The 25,422-nt window shown below is 42.6% G+C and overlaps 1 protein-coding gene across 1 annotated transcript; it reads right to left on the bottom strand.

Annotated features, from left to right (window-relative positions):
• LOC136753976 (scavenger receptor cysteine-rich type 1 protein M130) lies at nucleotides 1-12,414 on the bottom strand. Its single transcript, XM_066710354.1, has 17 exons — nucleotides 12,017-12,414; nucleotides 11,801-11,908; nucleotides 11,122-11,325; nucleotides 9,596-9,784; nucleotides 9,180-9,467; nucleotides 8,253-8,459; nucleotides 7,677-7,817; nucleotides 6,913-7,227; nucleotides 6,320-6,619; nucleotides 5,313-5,606; nucleotides 4,708-5,001; nucleotides 2,984-3,259; nucleotides 2,287-2,433; nucleotides 1,684-1,791; nucleotides 1,241-1,279; nucleotides 718-873; nucleotides 1-195 (listed from the first exon to the last, which is right to left on the bottom strand). Exons 1-17 carry the CDS (start codon nucleotides 12,390-12,392, stop codon nucleotides 26-28), a joined length of 3,612 nt encoding a protein of 1,203 aa, XP_066566451.1. The 5' UTR covers nucleotides 12,393-12,414; the 3' UTR covers nucleotides 1-25.
• Between the last annotated feature and the right edge of the window lie 13,008 nt (nucleotides 12,415-25,422).

The following is a 25,422-nucleotide window of genomic DNA, read 5'->3' as shown; positions in this document are numbered from 1 at the left end:
AAGATCGTGCTCAGAGGTGCACCTGTCACTCTGCGGCACTCTGTGGCTCTGGGATGTCTTCATGGGCCCCGTCTCCACCCTCACTGGCGTCCTCTTCCAGCAGAGTTGGCTCCAGGGCGGCCTCCGTGTCCCCCGGCTCCTCGGGTGCCATGTCCACATCATCGTAGTCATCCTGGTCATCTGAGGTCATGTTGCCTGGCAGAGAACAGAGCAGCGTTAATTCAAGTGTTAATCGAGTCACATTATTGGTCTTCCAGTTCTTTGTTTTTCAATCATCTTCCCTCGGCGTGTGTGATCACGGCAACCTGAAAGTTTTTTGGTCTTCATAGCCAAGTTGTGAGAGAGTAGCGCCACTTTCTGCCATGAAACGGCCTCTTTCCTAATATCTCAGAAGCTTTAAAGTTGAATTCTTCCCTCAGTTGGGCTTTAGTTAAGATTTTTACGCAAGATGTGCCCACAAAAAATGAAGGAGTCTGGAGAGAAGTGTTTTATTCATCCAGATATGAATTCAAATTAATTCAAAGGTTATGGAGTTGAGAGCTGGGCCTGAACAAAAACCGCAGGACACTTCAGTCCCCCAGAACAGGAGTCTGACCCCTGGCTGAACCTGATATTCTCCTCTACTTTTGTGACAAACATGGCAATTGAAGTGGCGGTGATTCAGCGTTGAGTGATTTTCACTCTGGCCTGTCCCGTCGTGCTCAGGGGAAGCCTTACCAACGGACAGCTTTTCCTTCTTTCGGTCGTCAACACAGTCCTCTCTGGGTGGCAGCAGAGGGGGGGCCATGCTTGGATCAGCCGTATCATCGTAATCGCTGAGAGATGTCGCCGAGGCACGCAGACCATTCTCCAGATCCACATCTCTGTCTGGTACTTAGCAGCCAGGAGGAATAAATCATCGTCATCATTATTATCGGATGATGAATCACCCCAGGGGATTAACGTTCAACAAGACGATGCAAAAAGTGGCTTAATATTAATGTGATACATAATATTATACAGTATTACAGGATGGCATTAAAGAACATATAGGCTATGACAGAAATACAGAAGTACAATTAGTGCAAATATTCTTTCTTTCTTGCTCTTTCTTTAACTGGGGTAGTTTACAAGAAATGTGAGCAGAAATTTGGCTCTAGATACAGCAATATAACAGGTGAGAGGAAACACTTAGAGTCAGGCTCGGCAATCGTCTGGATGTGGCCCTAAATTCCTTAAACAGTGCTTTATGGAAACTTACGTCTTGGGAGGGCTATAGCCTGAATGTCTGTTGATGGACCTTCAAATACACAGGGGGAACCACAGGAAACGGTAAAGACAAAACAGATCAACCAATGATTAACAAAATATAACAAATCAATCGTGTTATGCAGTCAAAATTACACCCATAGTTGATATAGTATTCAATTATGAACAAAACCTGATGGTCTATTAAATTATGAATTATACACACTGCTGAACATAATATACAAATATGCAGCTAATGCTGTCCAACGCAGAGTTCTGTAAACCCTCCCGTTCATATGCAAGGCCCGCCGCTCAAAGACCCACTGGGCTGAGCTGCTTTCTGTTTGTGGAGTTCTGACACGTTCTGACACTTCGAGGGCTGGAAGTCGTCGATAGCAGGAGGTGCCTTTTCTCGCGGTTGAGCGTAGCGGGTGTGACTCGGCGCTCTGTACCCACCCATGCTGTTCGGGAACACTTGTGACGTCTCGTCCTCATTGCCAGAGACATCCTCATATTCAGAAACACTTAACGAAGTCACCGATCTCCTTGGTTTAACTGAATTTGCTGCAGGAACAAAAAAGTGTTCTGATTATTAAAAACCTTCCTGATTAATGGTAAAGCTCCCAGAAAAAAACAATCTGTATATAATCAAAATCACAGGCACAGATGTCTGGGGTTCAAACATTAAGGAGCTGCATCCAGAATAGTTAAGCTTAATGACTCTTAGTAATATAGTTTTAAGGTTATTGTTCTTCCAGATATTTGTTTCCAGCATGGATGAAATGGCTTATCTTCTCTTTGTAAAATGACAGGGGAAGAAGTTAAGGTTTTTACTCTTGTTCTGCAAACAGTTAACACCTGAGAACACAGTCATGTGACATACTTGGTTGGTGCCAATATGTGTTTCTTTAGTTGTTCTAGACATTGCAAACTGTTGACCGATTGTAACTGTTTTCACACTCAAAGAGTAGTTAACATGTTTGATTTGTGCCCAAGAATGTGTGTGATGATTTATGATTACAGCTAAATACAACACAGAATACATGCACGTCTCTCCACCTTTATTTCTCTTCCTCTTTCCTTTGCGTCTATGTCTAGAGATCCATACGAGCAACATGATCGCAGCTATAAGCAGGAGAGCTCCCAGAACCAATCCCACTATCAGGTTTGCGGGAACGGGACTTTTCTCACCAGGGTTCCTAAAATCTGAAAGCAGGAAAGTCAACAGTCAACCAATTACTTACTTAATTTGACATTTTAAATTGTTTAGCCTTTGAAACTGCCTTATATCGTGTTATATTTCCCCCAGCTGTTTAAAATGATTTAAAAAATCCTACTGGCCACCAGTGGGGGCCTGGGACCACAGAGCCACGGCATTCCAGCACTGATTGGGGGTCTTAGTCGATCTGGTGATAAGGCAGGACCAATCTTTATCATCTTCAACTGTTAAATATATTCTTCTCTGCCACAAGACCCAATGAGCCAACCAAAATGACACTGTTTTTTTCAGTTTGACTCCTTTTGGTTTTACTGCAATGACTTACTGTCTACATTCCTTGTTTACAGAGGACATAGTTCTGTCTTTCAAAACTGTAATACTGTGCCAAACAGCAATAACATCTCCAGAGCAGACAGAATTAAAGCCTAGTACAGGAACACACAGCCCTCTTCTCTCTATGGCTGGGGTTTCTCAAGCGTGCTGCGTCAGAGTTCTCCCAGCTCCACCTCAATATACAAAAAGAAACTGCACTCTTACCTTTGCAGTAAACCATACCATGTGTGTCACATGATTTGTTATTGAAACACTCCTCTAGGTATTTCCCTGAGTTGCAGTTCAGTTCAGTCCTCCACTTGCGTTTGTCAGAGAACCCTTCTCTGATATCCTGGGGCATCCCGCACCCCGCTGTCTTACACAACAGCTCCGCCTCTGGAGAATCCAAGTTCTTCAGGGGACAGATTTCTGTCAAATCATCTCCGTTCTGAAGCTCAACTTTTCCGCCACAGTGATCTGCAAATTTGACCTTGATGCTACCTGGAAAAAAATAAAAAACAATAAACAATTGTATCCATTCATCACCAGACAAGGTGTTCAGCATGCATCAGTAAATGGACTATCTGCAAAATGTTCAACATTAATAAGGAAGTTCTACAGACATATATATATATATATATACACCGATCAGCCATAACATTATGACCACCTGCCTAATATTGTGTAGGTCCCCCTTTTGCCACCAAAACAGCTCTGACCCGTCGAGGCATGGACTCCACTAGACCTCTGAAGGTGTGCTGTGGTATCTGGCACCAAGACGTTAGCAGCAGATCCTTTAAGTCCTGTAAGTTGCGAGGTGGGGCCTCCATGGATCGGACTTGTTTGTCCAGCACATCCCACAGATGCTCGATTGGATAGAGATCTGGGGAATTTGGAGGCCAAGTCAACACCTTGAACTCGTGATTCATCAGACCAGGCCACCTTCTTCCATTGCTCCGTGGTCCAGTTCTGATGCTCACGTGCCCATAGTAGGCACTTTCGGCAGTGGACAGGGGTCAGCATGGGCACCCTGACTGGTCTGCGGCTACGCAGCCCCATACGCAACAAACTGTGTTGCACTGTGTGTTCTGACACCTTTCCATCAGAACCAGCATGAACTTTTTCAGGAATTTGAGCTACAGTAGCTCGTCTGTTGGATCGGACCACACGGGCCAGCCTTCGCTCCCCACGTGCATCAATGAGCCTTGGCCGCCCATGACCCTGTTGCCAGTTCACCGCTTTTCCTTCCTTGGACCACTTTTGATAGGTACTGACCACTGCAGACCCAGAACACCCCACAAGAGCTGCAGTTTTGGAGATGCTCTGACCCAGTCGTCTAGCCATCACAATTTGGCCCTTGTCAAAGTCGCTCAGATCCTTACGCTTGCCCATTTTTCCTGCTTCTAACACATCAACTCTGAGGACAAAATGTTCACTTGCTGCCTAATATATTCCACCCACTGACAGGTGCCATGATAACAAGATTACCAGTGTTATTCACTTCACCTGTCAGTGGTCATAATGTTATGGCTGATCGGTGTATATATATATATACTAAAGCCATCTTGATTTTAGTCAGACTCATGTTCAAAGGCCTTTTTAAGATTGTATTCCCGCCCCTATTCATCCAGACAAGACCTTCCAATCACACTTCCATCAGCTCAGTCCAATCAAAGGCCCAGTCGATAGCCTTCTCCACCTTTGAACGGGGAACGGTTGAACAGTGGTTGAAAAAGAGAATGAGAGGGAATGGATGGTGGAGCTGCCAGAATGGTAATTGGAGTGCCTTGAAGAACGGACTAAAGAACATCTAAAGATGTATCTGGCTCCGGCACACTGCGTCTTCCCCCGCACGGATGTTAAGTAGCAGCAGCGACTGTGGTCTCCGTAGCTCAAGATGTTCAAACACCCCCCCGAAAAGGAACCCAGACAGACCCCACGAGCATCACCTCCACAGGCCACAGAGACAGCTCTGCCATCGCAGTTCCCGGTGTTTGCTGTTCCACACTGCCACAGGTGCGACTCCTTGCCCGTGCACTGGACATAGTGTAGGTCTAGATCTGGATACTTGCTGCCAGGCTTCGGCGAAAAGGGAAAAAGTGCCCCCCGGCAATTCAGCTGTCTGCAAACGATGTTAGCCTCAGTCTGGCTCCAGTGAGAGTCGCACACGCCCTTCTCTTTGTCCTTGTAAGAGATCTTTACCTCCCCAGAGCAATTGCCAGTTAGTCTTACCGTAATGTTTTCTGCAATGGGAAAAAAGTTTAAGTGCATTGTTTTAACTCTGAATGTTCCGCTATTCCTAAAGCATCCTGTTTTTAATTTTTTAAAGTAAAAATGTGTCTGCATGTACATCATGGGATATGAGCAGTCAAAATCTGTGGAGCGGGGGTGAGATGTTCCCACGGGGCTGAATCAAGTGTTCAACAAACCTCTACAAGATACCAGTGACGAACAAACATGGCTTAATGAACTACAACTGTGTAAGTACAGATACACACACACACACACACACACACACACACAGATATGGAGCAGCAGCAATGTCTGTGAGTACCCGAGCACTGGATGGAGGCTTGTTCCTGGTCGCTATAGTGTATTTCACTTGTCTCACAGTCCCAGATCCGTCTCTCTTTGCCGTTGCACCGGAAAGTTTGGTTCCACCATCTCTCCAATTTGCTTGTCCTGCTCTCCAGCTTGGTGAGAGTCCCGCACTGCAGTTGCCGGCACAGGACCTGGGCTGCGGTCTCATTCAGCATCTGCTTACGGACAGGATGGAGGCCTGCGTCATCCAGGACAAACACTGTGCCCGCACACGGCTCCGACCCTGCGAGAAGCATCCTCGCCCAGCCTGCCCAACGAGAAGAACACGCTAACAACATGGCAGGGTGGGTCGTATCACCTGGAGACTACTTGGTATTGCTAAAGCCTTTCTCCATCCATTTAATTTTCTTACTGCATAATTACAAATAAACCATAACTGAAGTGGCTACAGTGTTGTGCAATGGCACATGGTTATTATGTCACTATTATTTTGTCCAAATGCAATAAAATGCCTATTTACAGTCTGTTACAGTGAGGAATGTTATCCCACTAAGCCGAAAAAGTTAGCTTTTTGTTTGTGTGTATTACCAACAACAAGTATTTCCTAAATTTACCGACTTGAGATCAGCCCAGTTTCACACAGGGCAGAATGTCCTGCCTCTTTCAGTAGATGGTGACTGATATCTCCCTGCTTGTAATGAAAGTACCAGAATTATACCGTATTGTTCTAATGTTCTCTATGGCTGACTGGCTGCCCTACTTCTAAGCCAGGTCCAGTCCCTCTCCATTTTGACACAATGAATCAGACTTTAGGTCAAGAGCAAGTTCATGAGAATCTGAATGCATTCGAGTGGAAAGAAATTAACTGTTTTACGTTTCATTTGATATCTACATATCCTAACCTGAAAGCACATGTATTTAAGTGGGAATGCTTACACTTTGAATGAAACCAAGCGAGGACAATAATAAATGTATATATAATGTCAAAATAATAATCATAATAATTCAACCCCATCTCACCCGTGCATTGAATGCTACCAGGTTCGCAGTTGCCCATTATCGGCTGAATAGTGCATTTGGACAGCGAGTTGGACGTGTCGGTGCAGACGATGTTCATTAGTCCCTGTGTTGTCTTTGGGCTGTAGGGGGCAGTGGTTTTCACATTGGTAGAGCGCCCGCACTTCAACACCTCACAGATGGTGTTCTTCACGGTGTCAGTGAGAGTACTGCTGCAAACAGGGTGCCAGGACCCCGTATGGTAGACCTCCACACTGCCTGAACACTTATTGCTGGGGTCCTGCAGCCGCACACTCACACTTTCTGCAACACACATTATTATTATTATTATTATTATTATTATTATTATTATTATTATTATTATTATTATTATTATTTTTATAATAAATGATTTAGCAGACACCTTTATCTAAGGCGACTTTAAGAGATTAACAATCACCAACATACACATGATATTAGGGTGTCGGCATCACGAGTAAACAATGACACACATCTACACCTTAACACAATGGATCAAATGGGTCTGTGGAAGGGGAACAGAGAGGGTGTGAGGTGAGAGGCTGGAGGTAGGAAGGAGTAAAGGGGGAAGACAATACCTTCGCACATCACATAGACGTGAGAGTTCAGGCAGGATTCTGGCCTGTCGCTGGGGATGAGGCTGCACTGGCCCACAAAGCTCTCCTTGCTCCTGCAGTGCATGCTCTTCAGCAGGGTTTTGGACACGGCGGGCAAGGCCATCTGCCTCGTGATCGGTGTCTGCGGTTTTTCACACTTCAGTTCCCGACACACGAGCTCGTCCTGCTTCGGATCCCAGATGTCCGCGCACACCCCTCCGCAGTCTCCCTGCCAGCACACCTCCAGCACCCCAGAGCAGTTGCTATCTGTCCCTTTGAGCCACACCGATATGGCACCTGCAAGACAACAGGCCTGGTCAGGGAGGTTTGACCACCGTCACTCTGGGGGAATTACATCGCTGAGTAACCAAATGTGATTTGGCTATCTGTCCTGGACCCATTTTGCCTGGCGTGTCTTCAGCTGCCGATGATTTAGAGTCTGGGAGACCCCCCGTCTGGCATGATTAATGTATCCTGAATGTATACAGACTCCTGAGCCAAGCAGGGAGTTGTTTTGGTGTGTGTAAAATCAGTCATTTCAAAGAACACGAAGAACATTAAGCATTAATAAAGTGTGTGATTCTGTGGAATACCTGAGCATTTGATGTAAACAGCAGGTCCCTTCCCTCCTGTTGTCTGCTGCTCTTGACAATCAAACAGCTTGGTCTCGTTGGATGTGCAGCTGTATTTGTAGTCCCAGATATTTTTTGAGACCGATTTGTTCAGAAAAGAGTCAAATTGTCCACAATGCAGCTGTCCACACACCACGTTGGCAGCCTTCTCGTCCAAAGATCCCTCACGGAGGTGCCCGTTGTTGTTACTGTTTCTTATCTTCACAAACCCCGAACAGGCCGACTCCCCGCCCTCAAGGTACAGGGATTTATCACCTGCAATTTACAGCACAAACACATTCATTGACTCTGATGGTCAGCTATCACTCTCCCTGTCCCTCTCTGTCACAACACTGAGAGTCCCTCTACATTACCATCACCTTTAGAATGGAAATAAAACTGCATATGGCTCACTCCACCACCCCTACTAGACTGAGTGATCGATTACTTTCCTCCTACTGCTGTGACACACATTTAAACGCAAGACAAATTTCTGCAAAAGGGCATCAGCAAAAAGATACATCTGTTGTGTAGTTAAATTGATTATACATCGCACCATCACATAAAACGTTTTATTCCTGGTCCAGCTAGCTCTGAAGGAGGGGTGGGATGACACACCTTCGCATATGACCATCATTTGCTCCATCGGCTGTTGTGGTGGCTGTTTGGACCGTGGTATGCACTCCGATATGTTCTGATGACTCGGCTCACAGTTCAGAGCGTGTTCCACCCAGACACTCCTCGCCTTGCTGAAATTCCCCTTTGTGTGCCCTCTGCCACAGCCCAGCTGTCTGCACACCACGTCTGCAGTATTGTTGAACCTGTGGGTTGTCACACTTTCCCACTGGCCGCTGTAGAAGATCTCCACTCTGCCCGAGCACTTGCTCCAACCGTCTACCAGACGCACCGTCACACTGTCTGCAGAAAGAGGAGCTTTAATCTCCAGCCAAACCCGCAAAGTCACTCTCATCAAAAAGATGTTCTCAGCACAACATCTGCCCCCCTCTCTAATTTGTTCAAATGCCAATGCTTGCAAAACTGAAAGGGTGGGTTCTGCCTAGTTTTGATGATTTGTGCATGAAGGTGTACTGAATGAGGTCTACTTCTCTACTATCCCATTTTGCGAATACTCAACCAAAGAATATGCATCCAATGGTCAGTAGTGAAATCACCAATTAATGGAAATTGAAATCAAAGCAAGTTTACCTTACATTAAATACAGGCTTCATTGTGCTTCATTATTCGTAAAAATCGTTTTTTTTAACAGTTTAATGCACCATTAAATCTACATTATAGAATTTTACCTTAGATATTTAATGACAGAAAGACCCCACTTGATTTTCAGGTCACAACTCCACCTAGTGGCTAAAAGTTCTCACTTACGACAACATCGTCTAACTGCAGTCTACAAATCAATAACTCAAAATAAACTACAGATTCTCTTTCAGAAAGTTCCCAAAAAGACCAAAACACATTCATCTAAAGCATCACAAGTTGCACAAAAGGACAAGTCTGACTTTAAAGATTAAAGTCTTCACTCCCAGGGAATGTCAAATGTTTTTGGGAATAGGAAAAGTAGAGGAGGGGACACTCCCACACAGAGGAGGGGACACTCAGACACAGCAGGGGGACACTTACTGGCACAGATTACAGTGGCCTGACTGGAACATTGCTTGTCGTGCTCAGCTAAGCAGTGCCACAGTGTGGACTCATTGCCCTTGCACTCCACCCTGTCCAGCTGGCCCCAGGTGTTAATTGGTCTGGCAGACACCGCGATGAGATCCCCGCAGCCCAGCTCCCGACAGACCACTTCACCATCCTTGCGGTCCCAGGCGGTGCCACACACTGGCCTTGACTGGCTGTTTCTGTGCACCAGGACGTGCCCGAAGCACTTGCCCTTATCCCCTATTGATACCATGACCGTGTCTGGGAGAGAAAGGCAGGGGCACTTCAGTCCAAAGGTTTGGCTACTTCCAATCCACAGTCAGACCCCAAACGCACACCACAGCAACGAAAGCCAAACAAACAAAAAACACAACTCTTAAAAGTCATACCTGAGCAGTTTAGACAAATCTTGTCTATGCTGTCATTGCATCGCCCGGCTGTGCCGTTATTGCCACAGTGCAGCATGGCGCATTCACGGCTGGGGTCATCGATGCTGGAGGCAGGTCTATATCCATCCTTCACCATCACTATGCCAGAGCAAAGATGCCCCCCTTCCTCCAGATACAGAGACTTGTGTTCTGCAGAGACACAACACCACAGGATGGTCTCAGAGCTGGAGGGGCACGGTCCAGCTAGTTGGCGTCCAAAGACAACATCTCAAAGTTGACAGATAAGAGTACAGAGATTGTTGGTATGGAGTTGATATTTAAACACACAAACAAGTACATAATGATAATAAACGAATCAATGCATGACATTTCAAACTTTAGTTAAGACAGTATAAGAGAATACTTTCTTGGTACAAGTTTATTGAAGAACCAATTAAATGCTGAAGTGACTTGAGAGTGATTGCTAGTTTGGGAAAGAAAACAAACTCTTAAAATGTGAGTGGTTACCCCTTCCACACAAACCTTAGCCCAATTTATACTTCTGCGAAGATACGTGTACGCATAATTTCTTGCACAGCATCATCAGTAATTAGTATTTTGTGCTTGGCAAGTTTGTGGATGGAAAGTAAAACATATTTTGCCTTCCGTGGAGGGAATGAAGTAGTATGCATTATGTCCACGAAATTATGTAAGGAAAACATTTTGTGCACCTGTAAACCTGTTGCCATCCCTACACCTGATACAAAAGAAGTAGCATTCATAATCAAACAGGTGACTGATCAAGGCATTGATCCAGAGACCTGGGTTTGCAACGTGATCAAGATCGAATTCCACAGGAAAGTTAGACTCTTGCTGAGCCGATCAGGACAGACTGACCAGGGCTTTATCAGGTGCGAATCTAATACAACACATAATGATAATAAATAATATATGATGTGTAGCAAATCTTGTGTTTCACCAATCAACATAATTATAAATCTTTCACATTTACTAATTGTATTAAAAAGCCCAGATTGTGGGCTATATTATATTCAGTATAGCCTATAGCCTATTGCCTAAACTGCGGGTCGGCGGTTGGAGAAGTAAGTATTTATAGCTTTTTGTGTAACATGTCATTACATCAATACAACCCTAGGTGCACCATAGAAAACGGGTTTTGTTTTCTGTAGATTGCGATGTGTTAATGCGACACTGCCCCCTATCCACGAGTCAACACATGCAAGTATGTTGGCAGAGACCTATGCGCATGTCTGCGTACGACGCCCGTGCATGTACGCAGAGACGCAAACGCAAAAGAATACATCAGGCTTCACTCTCCTGCACACTGACACTGATGTCACTAAGAGCAAACAGACACCACCGATACGTACCTCCCATTCAATTGCAGGGAAAAAAGGAATAAAACTAAATAAACATTGGAAAGAAAGAAAGAAAGAAAGAATGGTAATGTCTTTTCTACATCAATACAGAACAGAAGATACATGGAATATGGAGTTGAGAGGTGAAAGAAAGATGAAATAAGGGACCTTTGCAGATGACGCTGGGGTTCTTGGGTGCAGTGCACTGTTGGCTGGTGCTGTTGACGCACTGCCACAGGTAGTTCTCCGTCCCACTGCAGTCCAGGGAGATGTTGATGGGGTTCAGCTCACCGGAGAATATCCCATGGTGGTGCGTGTGAATGGACTCGCCACAGCCGAGCTGCCTGCACACGGTGTCCGCCTCAGCCTTGCCTGGGCCGCAGGGCAGAGACGCATAACTTATTGTCAAATACATGTGGTCCTCGGGGAGGCAAGACTATAGGTTTTCTGGCTCGCTTTGCTATCTCCTGCCAGAAGCTCCCAACCTTCCCAAAGAGGACATATCTGTGCCGGAGCTTGAGGACCAAATAGAAATACCCGTAGACATGAGCTACACAACATGTCATCTTGTGAGATACTGAAGAAATGAAAGCTGAAGGTTTCAAGACCACGTGTAGGGGCTCACTGATGTGTGGACAGTGGCAGACTTGTGGTCATGAGGAGGAGACAGTGTGGGTGTAGCTGTGTGGGTGTGTGTGGAGGGGGGGAGGAGGATGCTACTAAGGTCGCTGAATGTTTTAACCCCTGTTTGCAAACCTAATTTCCCCTTGGGGACATTAAATAATTGATTGATTGATTGATTGATTGATTGAGGGTGTTGCTCCTGGCAATAGGATGAGTCTCTTACCCCATTTTTCAGAGCATATGGTTCTGTCACTGTTATTGTTCTGGCCCTTGAACTGCACTGTGCCGGCACATCTGTCCCTCGATCCGGCCAGCCTCAGCACAACATCCTCTGTGGAGAACAAAGAGAACGCAGCCAAGATTATGGTCGACCAACCCAAGGAGACCGCAGGGTGACAAACGAGTAGACAAGGGGCGCGTGGGTGTTTGGAGGGGGTACCTGAGCACTTGATGTTGACGTGATGGACCTCAGGGTTGCAGAGGCTGTACTCCTGGCGAGAGAACCTGCAGTCCAACAGGCTGCTCTCGTTGCCCTGGCAGTTGACGTAGTTCAGCCAGGCCTTTCTGGGGGAATCGGGGTAGTGCGGTATTCTGGTCTCAGTGCCAACAGAGCCACAGAGCAGGCTCCGGCAGACCACTGCGTTGTTTTCCTTGCGCCACCCGTTGTTGCAGACCACGCCCCACTCGCCCTGGTGGTACAGCTCCAGACGCCCAGTGCACGGGCCCTCCTTGCTGTAGAGACGCAGCTTGTCGGCTCCTGCAGAGACACACGCAGGGGGCCTTGTTGAATTCTGGAACCACACGCTAGACCCCATGTATCAATTGTAACCAGGCCACAATACGGCTGAGTTCAGCTAAAGGGAAATACTTCTGGATTGAAAATGTAACGTAATTTAACGGTTAAACTTCATTAAGATATTTAGGTGGGCTCAGGTATCTTTTCAACAGGAAAGTGGTAAACCATGTTTGCTGCCGAAGCCATCTGTTATCAAGCAGCTCCTCTGAGCGTGAGGTTAGCCTGCTCTCGCTCGACACCAGGATGTGAAGGCAGATGCTGCGATTACGCTCTCCCACTTCAGCACACTTAACCACAAACTGCCACTGAGCGGGGGGGGTTACGTTTCTTCATGTAAAATACACATTTTAAATAATTAAAGAAGTAAAAGCAGAGGACATTGGGCCACTTGGTCACGGTCATTTTTTAATCTCACAAATGGTTTAAAGGCAGCTGAAAAAACTGAAACCAAAAAGCAGAGGGATTTTATTTGTTTTATTTATATTTAACTTAATCGTGAGTATGAATTGTCGGCGCCGGATTCCCCGTGACCCTCACCGGGATGAGCGGTTTTGAAAATGGATGGATGGATGGATAGATGAGTATGAATTTAAATCATGTTGTAATCCCAACTTTATAAAACATTTATATATCAGTGATGTGAAAAACAGAAAACAGAAAAACGTCACATGTGACGTCAGCATTTCGATTATTGTTCTCGCATTTGTAAACGGCCCTTTCTGGGATTGTCCTGCAAAAACAGCATTGAGCTAGTTTAGATATTACTGAACTCCTCTGCCCTTAATTTGCATGACGTCAGGTAAACAGCAGCTCGTCCCGAGTGCAATATACTAAAACCATGTGAGCCCCGAGAGGGATTTCATTTAATCTGTGACTTGAGTTAATTGTCTCCAGTGAGGTTAACACACATGTAAACTCCGGCATTCTCAGCAAAAATCAAAAAGGTAAATCAAAGGTAGACCAGCAGCCCACGCAAGTCCAAACAGACCGGCCCACCGGGGCTTTGTCAGCTCTTCCCCACGGCCGGTCCCCGGCTGTTTGTCACCCTGGGTAAGGACACCTGCTAAGAAATTCATAATAAAATATAATTAAAAAGGCATAGTTAAATAAAGGATCTTTTTCTTTTTAGGCTGTATAACATTTTAGCATGGAAAACAATATGAGCCAACTTATATCTTAACTTTTTATATTGAAACATTTTAACCTTATGAAACAAAATACAAAACTGGATTAATACAAATATTTAACACTTATATTTTAAGAACATCTGAAGTACATTGGAAGCACAGTTATATCATTATTTTATTATTATTAATTTAGTTGTTGTTTTTAACCGGTGTTACACTACTGCTCATAAAAAATGCATTTTATTTTTCTATAACTCAGATAAATCAGAAGATAACAGGTTGACTAAAGTGGTTTAAAAAGAGAGATCTACTCTCAAATCACAACAACAAAAAGTCACTTAAGTTCCATAAAATTAAAATGGTCTGACCTGAAATTATAAACTGTATTAAAAACAAATATAAACAAACAATAAAACAACTAAAACTTCTGTTCATATAAGCAGAATAAATGCTGTGTCGTTGTACCAGCAAAATCAATGGGTTTCTAAAAATGAAAGTTTCAGCATTTCAACACAGTTAATTGTATTATGACTTGTACAAGGGCATGTGGTTGCAACAACAACAAAATAGTGCATTTATTTTACTTAAAAAATGAAAGTAATTGATATTCAAAGTGGAGGTAAAATTGCTGAATCATATTATGTCACAAAGTACCTGACAGCAGTATTTGTGCTCCTGCTATTACTCCTGTTGTTGATATTAATTTGTCCATATTACTGTATATTTATGCATTAATTAGTATGCATTAATTGATGACTGTAGGATGCAGGGTTTCTGGTTATTTGTGCCACTGTGATTACAGGTACAAATACTCTCTGATAATGATATTATTATTATTATTATTATTATTATTATTATTATTATTATTATTATTATTATTATTATTATTAGTAGTAGTAGTAGTAGTAGTAGTAGTAGTAGTAGTAGTAGTAGTAGTATTCAACTTATTTTAAGTTTATTATTAGCACTATAGTGGTTTAAATTTAATTTCTTGAAATGCCTGATTTCCATTCAACTATTTAAAGGTACATTACATTGCAAACAATCATAAAAACATATGCAATGTAAATAAATAAATAAATAAATAAATAAGCACATAAATACATATATATATATATATATATATATATATACAGCTCTGGAAAAAATTAAGAGACAACTGCAAAATTATCAGTTTCTCTGGTTTTACTATTTATAGGTATGTGTTTGGGTATAATTAAGGTTTTAGTTTTATTCTATAAACTACTGACACCATTTCTCCCAAATTCCAAATAAAAATGTGATTACATGGCTGCCATACATGTAGAGATGCTGATTTAAGAAACATTTGCAGTGGTCTCTTAATTTTTTCCAGAGCTGTATAAATAAATAAATAAATAAATAAATAAATAATATAAAACTTCAATTAGTAGGATAAAACAAACTGAGGCATGTAAATATTTACTAAGGAAAGACATCCTTCAAGTTCCCAATGGACAGTATGTACAATATTAATATATTAATCAATAAGTAATGAAGTACATGTATGATTTTAGAGAACATATTCTGAAATGCATGCACCAGAATAGTTTACTGAAATGAAATATATATTCCTGCATCTTTTAGTATTTATTATTGAACCTACAGTGTACAGTTTACATTCAATGTGAGTCACCTTGGATAACAAACCCCTCAAAAAGCAATATAACAGCCTGAATGTACACTTGACTCAATCTGTTTTAGACAATATATTAGATATTCTCATCTGAATATTTGCATTCGAACTGAATTCTGAATTTGAGTTTGGGAGAATAGGATTTCCAGAATGCTGAGATCTCACAATCTTTAAAAACTGAAATTCTGTGTGTTAATAGTCCAGTAAATCTCCTTGGTGAAAAAACAACACTTAAGTTACTCTAAATGTCAAAAGTTAAACCATTTTAGAAAACAAATCTGTCATCTAGGATAGATTGACATTTCTCACTAATATAAGTGAAACATTTCAAACATTGACCTACTTGTTATAAAATTATCCAAAACACATGAAAATGCTCCAGTCTGATATGTATTTATTAATTTGCCAATGCCCTTATCCAGAGTGATGACTTTGAAACATTTCCTAAAACATAAGACTTTTGGTATTATATATTATAATATGACCTAATTTGAAATGAATTGGTAGGTATTTAACAAATGGCAACTGAATAAAGAATTAAAAATAATATATAAACTGCAGAAGGTGGATAAAGTCACATATAATTTTCTTATTTGTCTTTTAACATAAACCATTTGGTGTTCAAAACCATTTCACTCAACATAATACCTACAGGAATGCGTAGTCTGCAATATGGATTACAAAATCAAAATGTAACTAAATATATAAAATAGCTGCCTCCCAATCACACAGATTCTGCCCGTACTATTGACCTCTTACCTCATGTTCCTACATGTTTCTTGATCGCCTCTCTGTTTGTTTATTAAAACAATGTTCATAAATGTTTGTGTAAAAATGGCATGAACGCCAAACTGTAATGACTCAACATCATGTTAATGAGCACATACAAAATGTGCATTTAGGACCTTTTACATTTATGTCGAGCGAGAATCACATTTAAAGAAAAAAACATAACTGTGGACGGTCAATGTCAACTAAAATATGATTTTGTCTCATTCATGTCAATCCATTTCAGCAGGCTTTCAAAGGCAGATTTTTGTATAGATAAGTAAACAAATACATACATACACACACGACTATTTAATATCCTTCAGTCATAAATCATATTTTACAGATCAAAGCCCACAGCACATAACCTAATGAAAAGATGATCTTGTCTTATCTACATGCACCAACACACACAAGACACCCGATTATAACTTCTGATGTTCTGGATTAAGATCTGAACAAACCCCTAACCATGCAGAGCTCTCAGTCAGCGGACACAGAGCCTCTTACCTGTGCCAGTGCAGAGACACAGGACCAGCAGGAAGGGAAGCATGTCTGAGGATTATCGGCGGGAATTTGAAGCGCTGGGAGACGCAAGGTTGCCAGCCAGGGGCGCACAGGGTCACCTGCCAGTTTGAAGACGAGGAGCCAGGGCGCGCCATCAGCTTTATACAACTGTCATTCATCTCTCATTCTCCATTTATGGTAAGAGTGCTGCCAATCAACCAATCACCTCGAACAGGCTGCAACGCACAGTTACATCAAGGACTTCCAGTCAGTGTGAGGCCTGTTCCTGTCCTCGGGTCAGATAGATACCATCTTTGGGATCCTATAGGTTCCTGTACATGCAAGCTATATTTTCACGAGTTTCATCCAAACAGCACTTTATTTGTGTATTTATTTATTTGTTGTTGAGTTTAACTTTCAAATGCTCTGGAAATTAGACCACCAGCTGAAGAACCATCCCACTTTTAATCAATTTTAATAAAGCACTACCTTCCGGCGATTACTCCAGACACATCTGTTCAGATTGTACCTGTAATTTCATTGTTTATTCCCCCGTGGGGCTGAGCTCTCCTGTAAAATTACACTATATCTAGTTTTTAAAGTACAACTAGCTTTTGTATTGCTAGTACTCGTGTTGTTTATTGTGATTTCCTAACTATGACTTGTCTGCATTTATTTACTAGGAAGGATGTCTACAAGTCTAGGATGTAGGACTCGTATTTTGTATTAACTGTATATGTTTCCTATGCACTTGTGTAATTATGAACTTGAAATTGTATTATGTTTTGATCTGTAATGTTGTACTGCATTATTGCACCTTTGTAATGGTCTTATATTTTGTCAGTCTCCCTGGGTAAGGAAAGGAAAATATCATGCCGATTTGAAATATACAATTAAATCATATCAGTTAATCTATTTGCATTCAACTCAGAAGAAATTGAATTTTGAATTATTTGAAGAAAACTAATTATTAGTTAAGGTATTAATACATGAAAATAGTATATATATATATAAAACAAATCACTGTACATATCTATAAGTCACATTTATAGCCTATGTTTGTTTAAAAAGATCACTGGATTTGGTAAAAAGAAAAAGAAAATATTGTAAATAGCATTCATTTCTTGTTCCTTGAGTGTGGTAAATATTTTTTGGTTTAAATAATAATTCTTGCACCTGTAGCACTTGTTATGATGTAGTATTTTAAAGCTGCCTGTGCTTTTTATCCAAACGTGCGTCACAATAGCTGAGACAACAAGGGGGGAGCATGAAAAACATTCTAAACGTTTTTAAGAAGTAAAAACGCACTTTTCTCATGTAATGTTAATGATCCTATTCGGAAACTTCATCTCGCTGTCTTTTGCAAGCAATGTGTGTTTTGATGCATTTTTGACGGTTTTGAAGAAGTGGCGGAAACATCCAAAAACAATTAATGTCTTCGTCTGGATACTAATTACTACTACTTAATTGCACTTCCATTTTCTACAATGAATATAGTATTTATTATATAGACCTTTACTTTGGCTACTGATTTAATTACAATTTTAGATTATTTAGAATTACACCCTTTGCAGGTGGTATTTTTTGCTCCTGTAAGATATTTTCAAATGGCCTCCTCTCGTTTGCAAACTTTCTTATGTGCTGGTCGTCTGACTGTGACAACTGATGCATACTATTCCTAACCCAATATAGTATTTTTATTTCGATTGCAAACTATCACTGATAGTCACTGTAAAAGTACTGCCACACATAAACACATTATTTTATAATAATAATTATTATTATTGGTATTATCATCATCACAGGGTTAGCAAGCTTGTGCAAATAGAAATGAAGTGGAAATATATGCATAGGTTGTTCAATGAATGAACTGCGTGCCTGTGCTCACACTGCTGTGGCAGCGGGGCTGCTCTCTGCGCCCCCCGGCTCTGCGCGGCTCTGTGCGGTCTATGCGGGTCTATGCGGGTCTATGCGGGTCTGCGCGGCTGTGTGCGGTCTATGCGGGTCTATGCGGGTCTATGCGGCTCTGCGCGGCTGTGTGCGGTCTATGCGGGTCTATGCCGCTGTGTGCGGTCTATGCGGGTCTATGCGGGTCTATGCGGCTCTGCGCGGCTGTGTGCGGTCTATGCGGGTCTATGCGGGTCTGCGCGACTGTGCGGGTCTGTGCGGGTCTGTGCGGCGGCTGCGCTGCGTCTGGTCCTGCAGGGCTCTCTCTCATCAGAAGCCAGAGCATCAGCGACACACAGGCCACTGAATGGAAGTGTAGCTCTTAAAGTTTTATTTATTTGCTTTTTTTAAAAATGCCGGTATTGTAACGGAGAGTGACGTTTTACTATCCTGTGTATGTTTACACCCCTTAAACAGTTTTATTCTTACGAAACTAAATGTATTTAACCCAGATGAAATACAAGCAGATACATTTGATTTAGAGTATTAAAAGGCTCATCACTCATCATTGATATTAACTGTTTGTGTGTGAGTGTGTTGATGCCTTGGTACAGGCCATGGCCATTTTCACAATAAGGAAAATAAGGATTTTAAGTACATTCAGTCTTAAAAACCACACCATTTTCATATAACTGATACAGTGCTTTGATTAAATGGTGTTACTACAAGAAAAATAAATAAATATATCTATATTTATATAAAAGCATGGAAAGAGCTTTTTCTCTGTGACAGATAATGATTGACAGGTGCACCCAGGTACAATCCACTCAGTACTTGCTTTTTATCGGGGAGATTTATATTTAATGTATGTGCTTTATCTCGGAGGAGCTGTCAGCAGAGGTGGTTTTGCTGCTGACAGCAGAATATAAAACCTAACCTTGATACTGGTAAGTGTGTTTGCAAAATGGCACAGAGGAAATCGATTTGCGGCTTTTAGACACATCCTAAAAATATAAACAAAATTAAAGAAGTTTGTTGCTGCTTGTTGCCTGTACATTTCACAAACGATAAAAATGGTTCTGAGTGACGTTTTATCTGCTTCTCCATTTCCTGTTTCTTTCAGGCCTTCAGATTGTGACACTTTTTTATGACATTACCTCCATTTCAATTCTCCCAGCAGGCATAAAAAACATACCCAGAGTGGTGCTGTAAGCGTGAAAACCCCAAACACCTATTTTTCAGGACACGCCAATCAACACACACATTTTCTCCAAAGAGTGAATATAGTTGTTTAAAAAATACAGTGAGATGTGCCTTTACGATCACTGAAGCACCTGGCTGAAGTTTACCTTTCCCAGTCCTATCCCCCCCTCCCCAGGTAAGACTGTGGTAATGGTGAAAGAGCCAGACGTAGTGGGACCACGAACAAAATATCACAGAGACTGCTGTGGGTTTGAGGTAGGGGCTTTCACTGGCGAAATGCTAAATGATCATCTAGAGATCAGTCATTATTCAACCCAGCATTAATGTATTGCAATATTTCACTCTGCATATTTCACATCTATCTTTATCTTTGGCTGAGATTACAGGTTGGACACTGAACCCACTGTCACCCACCCACCCCCCACACACATACGCAGCAGCGGTCAGCCCTGCACAAGGTCTTCCTGTTCTCACTTCTCACTCGCTGCTCACTGCACCCGTGGTTTTTGTTTGCTAGATAAGTGCTCAGTAATGGGACCTCATTAGGCAGCCTGTGGCTTTGCGGTCTGTCAGAGGGAGAGAGAGAGAGAAGGAGATCCTCGCCTGAGTCTGTCTGCACTTAGTTTCTCTCTCACGGGCTGAATGGGCTTCCATTTTCTTGTAAACGCAGGCATCAGAGACATAGGGGTTTCAAGGGGTCTGTCCCCACTGACCTGCTGGACTCGTTGACAACAAGGTCCACTCCTGGTGATAATCCAATTAACTAATTACACAGAAATATATAGCACCGTGCCCGGGCTCCTGAATCCGGGGTCAAGGCACCTGCTAAGATCTGACATCATACTACACCGGTTTGTTTTGTTGGGGCTCCCTGTAACTCGAAGCACAGGATATAAATCCCCCCCCAACACACACACACACTTCCATGGCACAACTCTCCCACCCCAGACACAAGGAGCATTACCTCCTTGCTTTTGGCTCCAAATACAGTCGAGATGTCGCATTTTCTAATCAGGGTTTTGTTGAGACTTGAGACAGTGTATACGGGGCGCTGTATAAATGTAGGCACTGATTGATCGACTGAATGAAATCACCCAATAAATAAATAAAGCATCGGGAGAAGCATCTCTTTTCAAGGGCATTCAGGGAACGCAGGTGGCAAACAGGCCGCTGTAAACTGATCACAGTGGCTGTATATCAGACAGACCGAGTCACAACTGGCTTCTAAAATCTAAAAAGTGCAAGAGATCGGAAAAAGGTGCGCGTGTCGCCCCCCGGAAAGACTCTTTCAGGACACGAGTCACTACTCCACCGCCACAGCCAATCCCTGCCCTGCTTTGTCCGTTCTATTGGTGGACGATCATGGCTTTATTAATGGCAGTGGTTCCTATTGATTGAGAGGATATAGTTAAAGGCAACAGTGGAACATAAGGCAGTGATTTTGATGAAAAGACTCTGGGGTTCAGATTAAATACTGTGGACCCACTCCTCCAATTGCATTCCCCAAACTCTCCTCTATGATCTAATTGCTCCAATGAGTAAACACCACAGTGCTGGAGATCATCAGCAACAAAGAGCTATCGAAGTAAGGAAAACAGACTCTTAACTATTATTATTATTATTATTATTATTATTATTATTATTATTATTATTATTATTATTTTTATTTTTATTTTATTTTTTTATTTCTTGGCAGACGCCCTTATCCAGGGCGACTTACAACATAAGTGCAAAAATACAGAGAAGTACAAGGCATCAATCATTACAAATTCAATTTAGCTAAAACAGCAATTCAGAATAATACATTTTACAAATTACAATTACAATTTACACAAGTACAGTAAGAGACTTCCTACATCCTGGACAGTGAAAGTGCTGTCAAGATGTAGGGTTACAGACTAGGGCTACGGGAAAGGGAGCAAGGAGGAAAACAAGAACGCGAGGAGCGTAATAAAAACTGTGACGTGCTATCTAGCAGGGATAGAGGACTAATATTACAAGTGCTGTCGGAAGAGATGTGTCTTGAGTAAGTGCCGGAATGAGGTCAAGGACTCTGCTGTTTTGACTTCAGTGGGCAGGTCGTTCCACCACTTAGGGTTCAGGAATGAGAAGGAGCGGCTCTGGAGGAGGGAGAGTGGAGAGGAGGCACAGTTAGTCTTCTGGCACTGGAGGAGCGCAGTGGTCTGGAGGGGATGTATGGAGAGACGAGTGACTGAAGGTATCTTGGTGCAGTGTGGTCCAGACAGCGGTAGGTGAGGGTCAGTGTCTTGCATATCCTAGTTTCCTGATTAAAACAGATTACATTACAAACATGTCATAAATGCACAGAAGAGGCACATTAATTCCCCTCTATCCAAACAGCAATACGAGTACATTATACACAAGACATACTACCTACTGCCACACTGGTGTCTCCTTTAATATTGCAGACACAGGGTTTAGGTAATTTAGCAAAGGCAGCCCCACTCAGAGATATTCTGCACAGCTACATAATAGTTCTCGGATTTCCTTCTGTCAATTTAGACGCCGTTCCGAAAAAAAATGTTTGCATTAACTGTCATGGCAAAAGGAAACAGTGAGATGATTCTGAAATGCGATGTGACAAGTGTGTTATTTTCCCAAACTCCTCCATCCTGACAAAGGATAATTGACCAGCTATGGCTTAAGATTGCACATTTGCTCGGTAGCGCTGTAACACTACCAGCATGATTGCCAAATATACACACATATATATCTCTCTCCATTATGGATTCCAGTCACAGGTTGTAATTAACGACTCCCAACACCTACACACACTGCGATGTCTCCTGATAATGTCAGAGGCAGAAGCCCGAGGAGAAACGAGAGCTACTGTAGTCATTAGTGTTGGATTCCACTAGTCATCGCTCACTAATCAAGTATATTAATCTTGGTGCTAGCAAACGACTCGAAAGTCCTGTGAACTCGGCAGTATTACAGCTCCACACGACTGCTCCAGTGATGCCAAGGTGGGTTGGGCACGTGTTTGGAAAATCAATCTCCATTGTCTTTTTTCCTGCCTGAAAGATGGTACACAAACGTGCAGCGGGGACATCTCTGGGAAAAAAGAAATATACACAAACAAATGATTTGGAAAACGTACTCTCTGCAGCACAATCTTAACCCACTGCATACAGAGCCCTGATACACACCAGGGAACCCACAGAGCACAAGCACATGGAAATGTGGCAGAAGATCAACATGTTTTGACGGGTGAGGGTAATTGACACACAGTCACAAAGTAGCTGACTACAGCACCTGGTGGATTTAGGAGGAACTTGGACCTCAATGGGTCCCTAATTTCCCCTCCTGTGACGGGTTCCTCGGATCTCCAGGTTCTCCGCACCCAAACCCCAGACGCGGACAGAAATTTTAACAGAACTTCAGAACTCCCAGAATTCCCAGTGAGCAACTGGACCATGGATGGTTGGGCTAACTACTTAATTAACCCCCCAAAATTGTCATGACTTCTGGTCCAATGATCTGGTGGTGGTCGCAGATCTAGAGTGTTTAGATGCAGTGCTGGTAACAATTACTGCAGGTAGAGCTCTGAGCAAATCACTCTGCCCCTGACCAATCACTTGGCTTCTCCTTTGACTATAGAATAATAATGGTCAACAATCAAGAGACCAACAGCAGGTGTGGAAGTGCACAAGCGGTCGATTCTATGACAGGTGCAAACCCTGGTTGGTTGAAAAAGGTGACAACCCTGCCGCGGCCTCGGAGAAAATATCCACAGTCATAAACAGATGAGCCACCCAGACGAACAGGGCTGTTAGCTCACTCCCCTCAGCGCTGAAGGGGCCGGGCAGTGAGGGCAGCTCTCGACAGCTTGGCCAGGTGGTTACCCCCCATGCTGACGACACCGTGCCGAATGGCTTTGATGCCACACATGATACGATGAAACCATGATCCTTTGCTCCTTGTCATCATTATTCAAGAACAGCAATATTGGAGAATTTAGTCATTTTTATTCCTGGATTCTGACTCAGAAAGGGGCGGGATCTGAGAAGCAGTTGCTGCGGGGGTTTTAATAGTTGGCAGATTGATTATGTGTGCAGTTGGCTTGCTTAAAATTGACTTGACCAAAAGCAGTTATCCTTATCGATGGCAAAATACATCTTAGCTCACTTAGTCACTGAAGCAGAAAAACAGTTCTAGTATTCACAGTGAACCATAACACATCCACTGTGCCTCCGCTCCAAATCATTTCATGAAAGAAACATACACTAATTCAATAATGCATCACATTTCCTTACGTGGAGATTATGCCTCAGAAACACAGAGGATGGCACAGTCCCATTCAGTTACCAGACTCTTTTACTTCACTTACAATTATTTGTATGCCATTAAGCGGTGTAGTTTAATTGTATGTTTTAACAAGAGCATTTCCTATCAGGGCCTAAAAGTCTTGCACATCTTGACTAATCAACCCCACAACTGATTCTATTAAATAGCTGAGGGATGGGTTACACTGAAAAGCAGAAAACCTGTACATCTCCAGATCCAGGGTTGGAGACTCCAGATTTACACTATCGGGGACTGTGGTGATTTTTATTTTAGATGAACTGTAATCAATTTTAGTTTTCTCGAACTCATCAATACAGGTCTACACCACTAGGTGGAAGCAGACAACCAACGTTAGCTTCTCTGAGGAAAAACGCAGCCCCATCTCACCGGACCGCGCTTTGATAGACTGCCTCTCCAAACAAGCCTCTGTTTTGTTTATTTGGTTTTCCATTAAACTGTCCACACCTGCATTAACAGAAAGAAATCAGCAGAGTGGCTTTCTACTCTGACTCGCTTGAGCACAACCACTAGATCTCCATTAGCCCATATATAATTACAGCTACTATTTCAGAACACATATATTCTGAAATTCACACACCAGAACTGTGTACTTAAATTTCATGTAATATATGATATGTGAGATATATGTATCTCATTTTACACAGAACGAGTATTTTTACCGGTGTCTTTTAAGCGTTAGCTGTAGTTACTGTTCTTTGTGGCACATGATAGCAAATGTTCTTTGACATTAAGCTTGGTTACAGTATCCTCACCCTTGAGGAGGCAGACGGTAACATTCAGTTCTGCTGATCTGCTCTTTTTCGTAAAAACCTGCGCTGCAAAAAATAACATAAAATGGTCGCATCAGCACACCTGATCAAAGGTGTGTTCAAGACCTTCGCTGGGAGTGACAATGTTAGTTACCTTTCCTCGTGATGAGGGGAGGTGTGTGCGATACCCAGCAGCATCCCGACTCCGTCATGTAAAGTACACAAAGTCCAAGATGATAAGTGGCCTTCAATTATGGCCTTCAGCCAACAATGCTAATAGTAAACCCAAACTACAACAACATTGCACTATTCCTACATCTTATTAACTCTTTCCACTCACCAGATCCTTGCAGAAATCTTGTGTTATGCAGCGAGAATGAATTCTCCCCAATGGGATTTCCTCAGGGGTGATGCAAGTTGTTTGCAAGGGATTAAGAAAATGTTATTGTGTTGAATTTATTGTTGAGTTTATTGTTTGAATGTGTTGCAGGCTATTTATCACAGGCATGTACTATAACTGAGTATATGGTACCTGCGAACGCAACAATGCAACAACGCAACAAACAGTCTGAGAATTCACCCATGTTGACCCTTCTTTTTTTAATCTCTCGCAGGCGGGTCTCACGGAGATCTACTCAGCAGAAACCCGAACCTGACTGTGGCGTACCAGGGAGGAAGGGGATCAAAATTACACCGATCACCACAGACAAAGCAGGAAAGCAAAGTGGGCTGGCAGTGCAACACACTGCAGCAATTTCAGATTAAAAATTTATAAGTTTTTTTTTTTTTTTTTTGTCAGGCACTTTCTGTGCAACAATAGAGGAC

This window comes from Amia ocellicauda, chromosome 7 (assembly GCF_036373705.1).
Source record: "Amia ocellicauda isolate fAmiCal2 chromosome 7, fAmiCal2.hap1, whole genome shotgun sequence".
NCBI classification, from domain to species: domain Eukaryota; kingdom Metazoa; phylum Chordata; class Actinopteri; order Amiiformes; family Amiidae; genus Amia; species Amia ocellicauda.
The sequence above is the reverse complement of the archived record's forward strand: the minus strand, read 5'-3'. Positions and strand labels throughout refer to the sequence as shown.

What these genes read in the sequence shown, in the direction of transcription:
- LOC136753976 (XM_066710354.1), bottom strand. Translation starts at nt 12,392, where the DNA reads ATGGGGTCTAGCGTGTGGTTCCAGAATTCAACAAGGCCCCCTGCGTGT. An exon ending in GGCCACTGTAATCTGTGCCA is followed by an intron (nt 8,460 to 9,179) that starts GTAAGTGTCCCC and finishes CTCTTTCTGCAG; the next exon opens with ACAGTGTGACGGTGCGTCTG. An exon ending in GGTGGAACACGCTCTGAACT is followed by an intron (nt 7,818 to 8,252) that starts GTGAGCCGAGTC and finishes TGTAAATTGCAG; the next exon opens with GTGATAAATCCCTGTACCTT.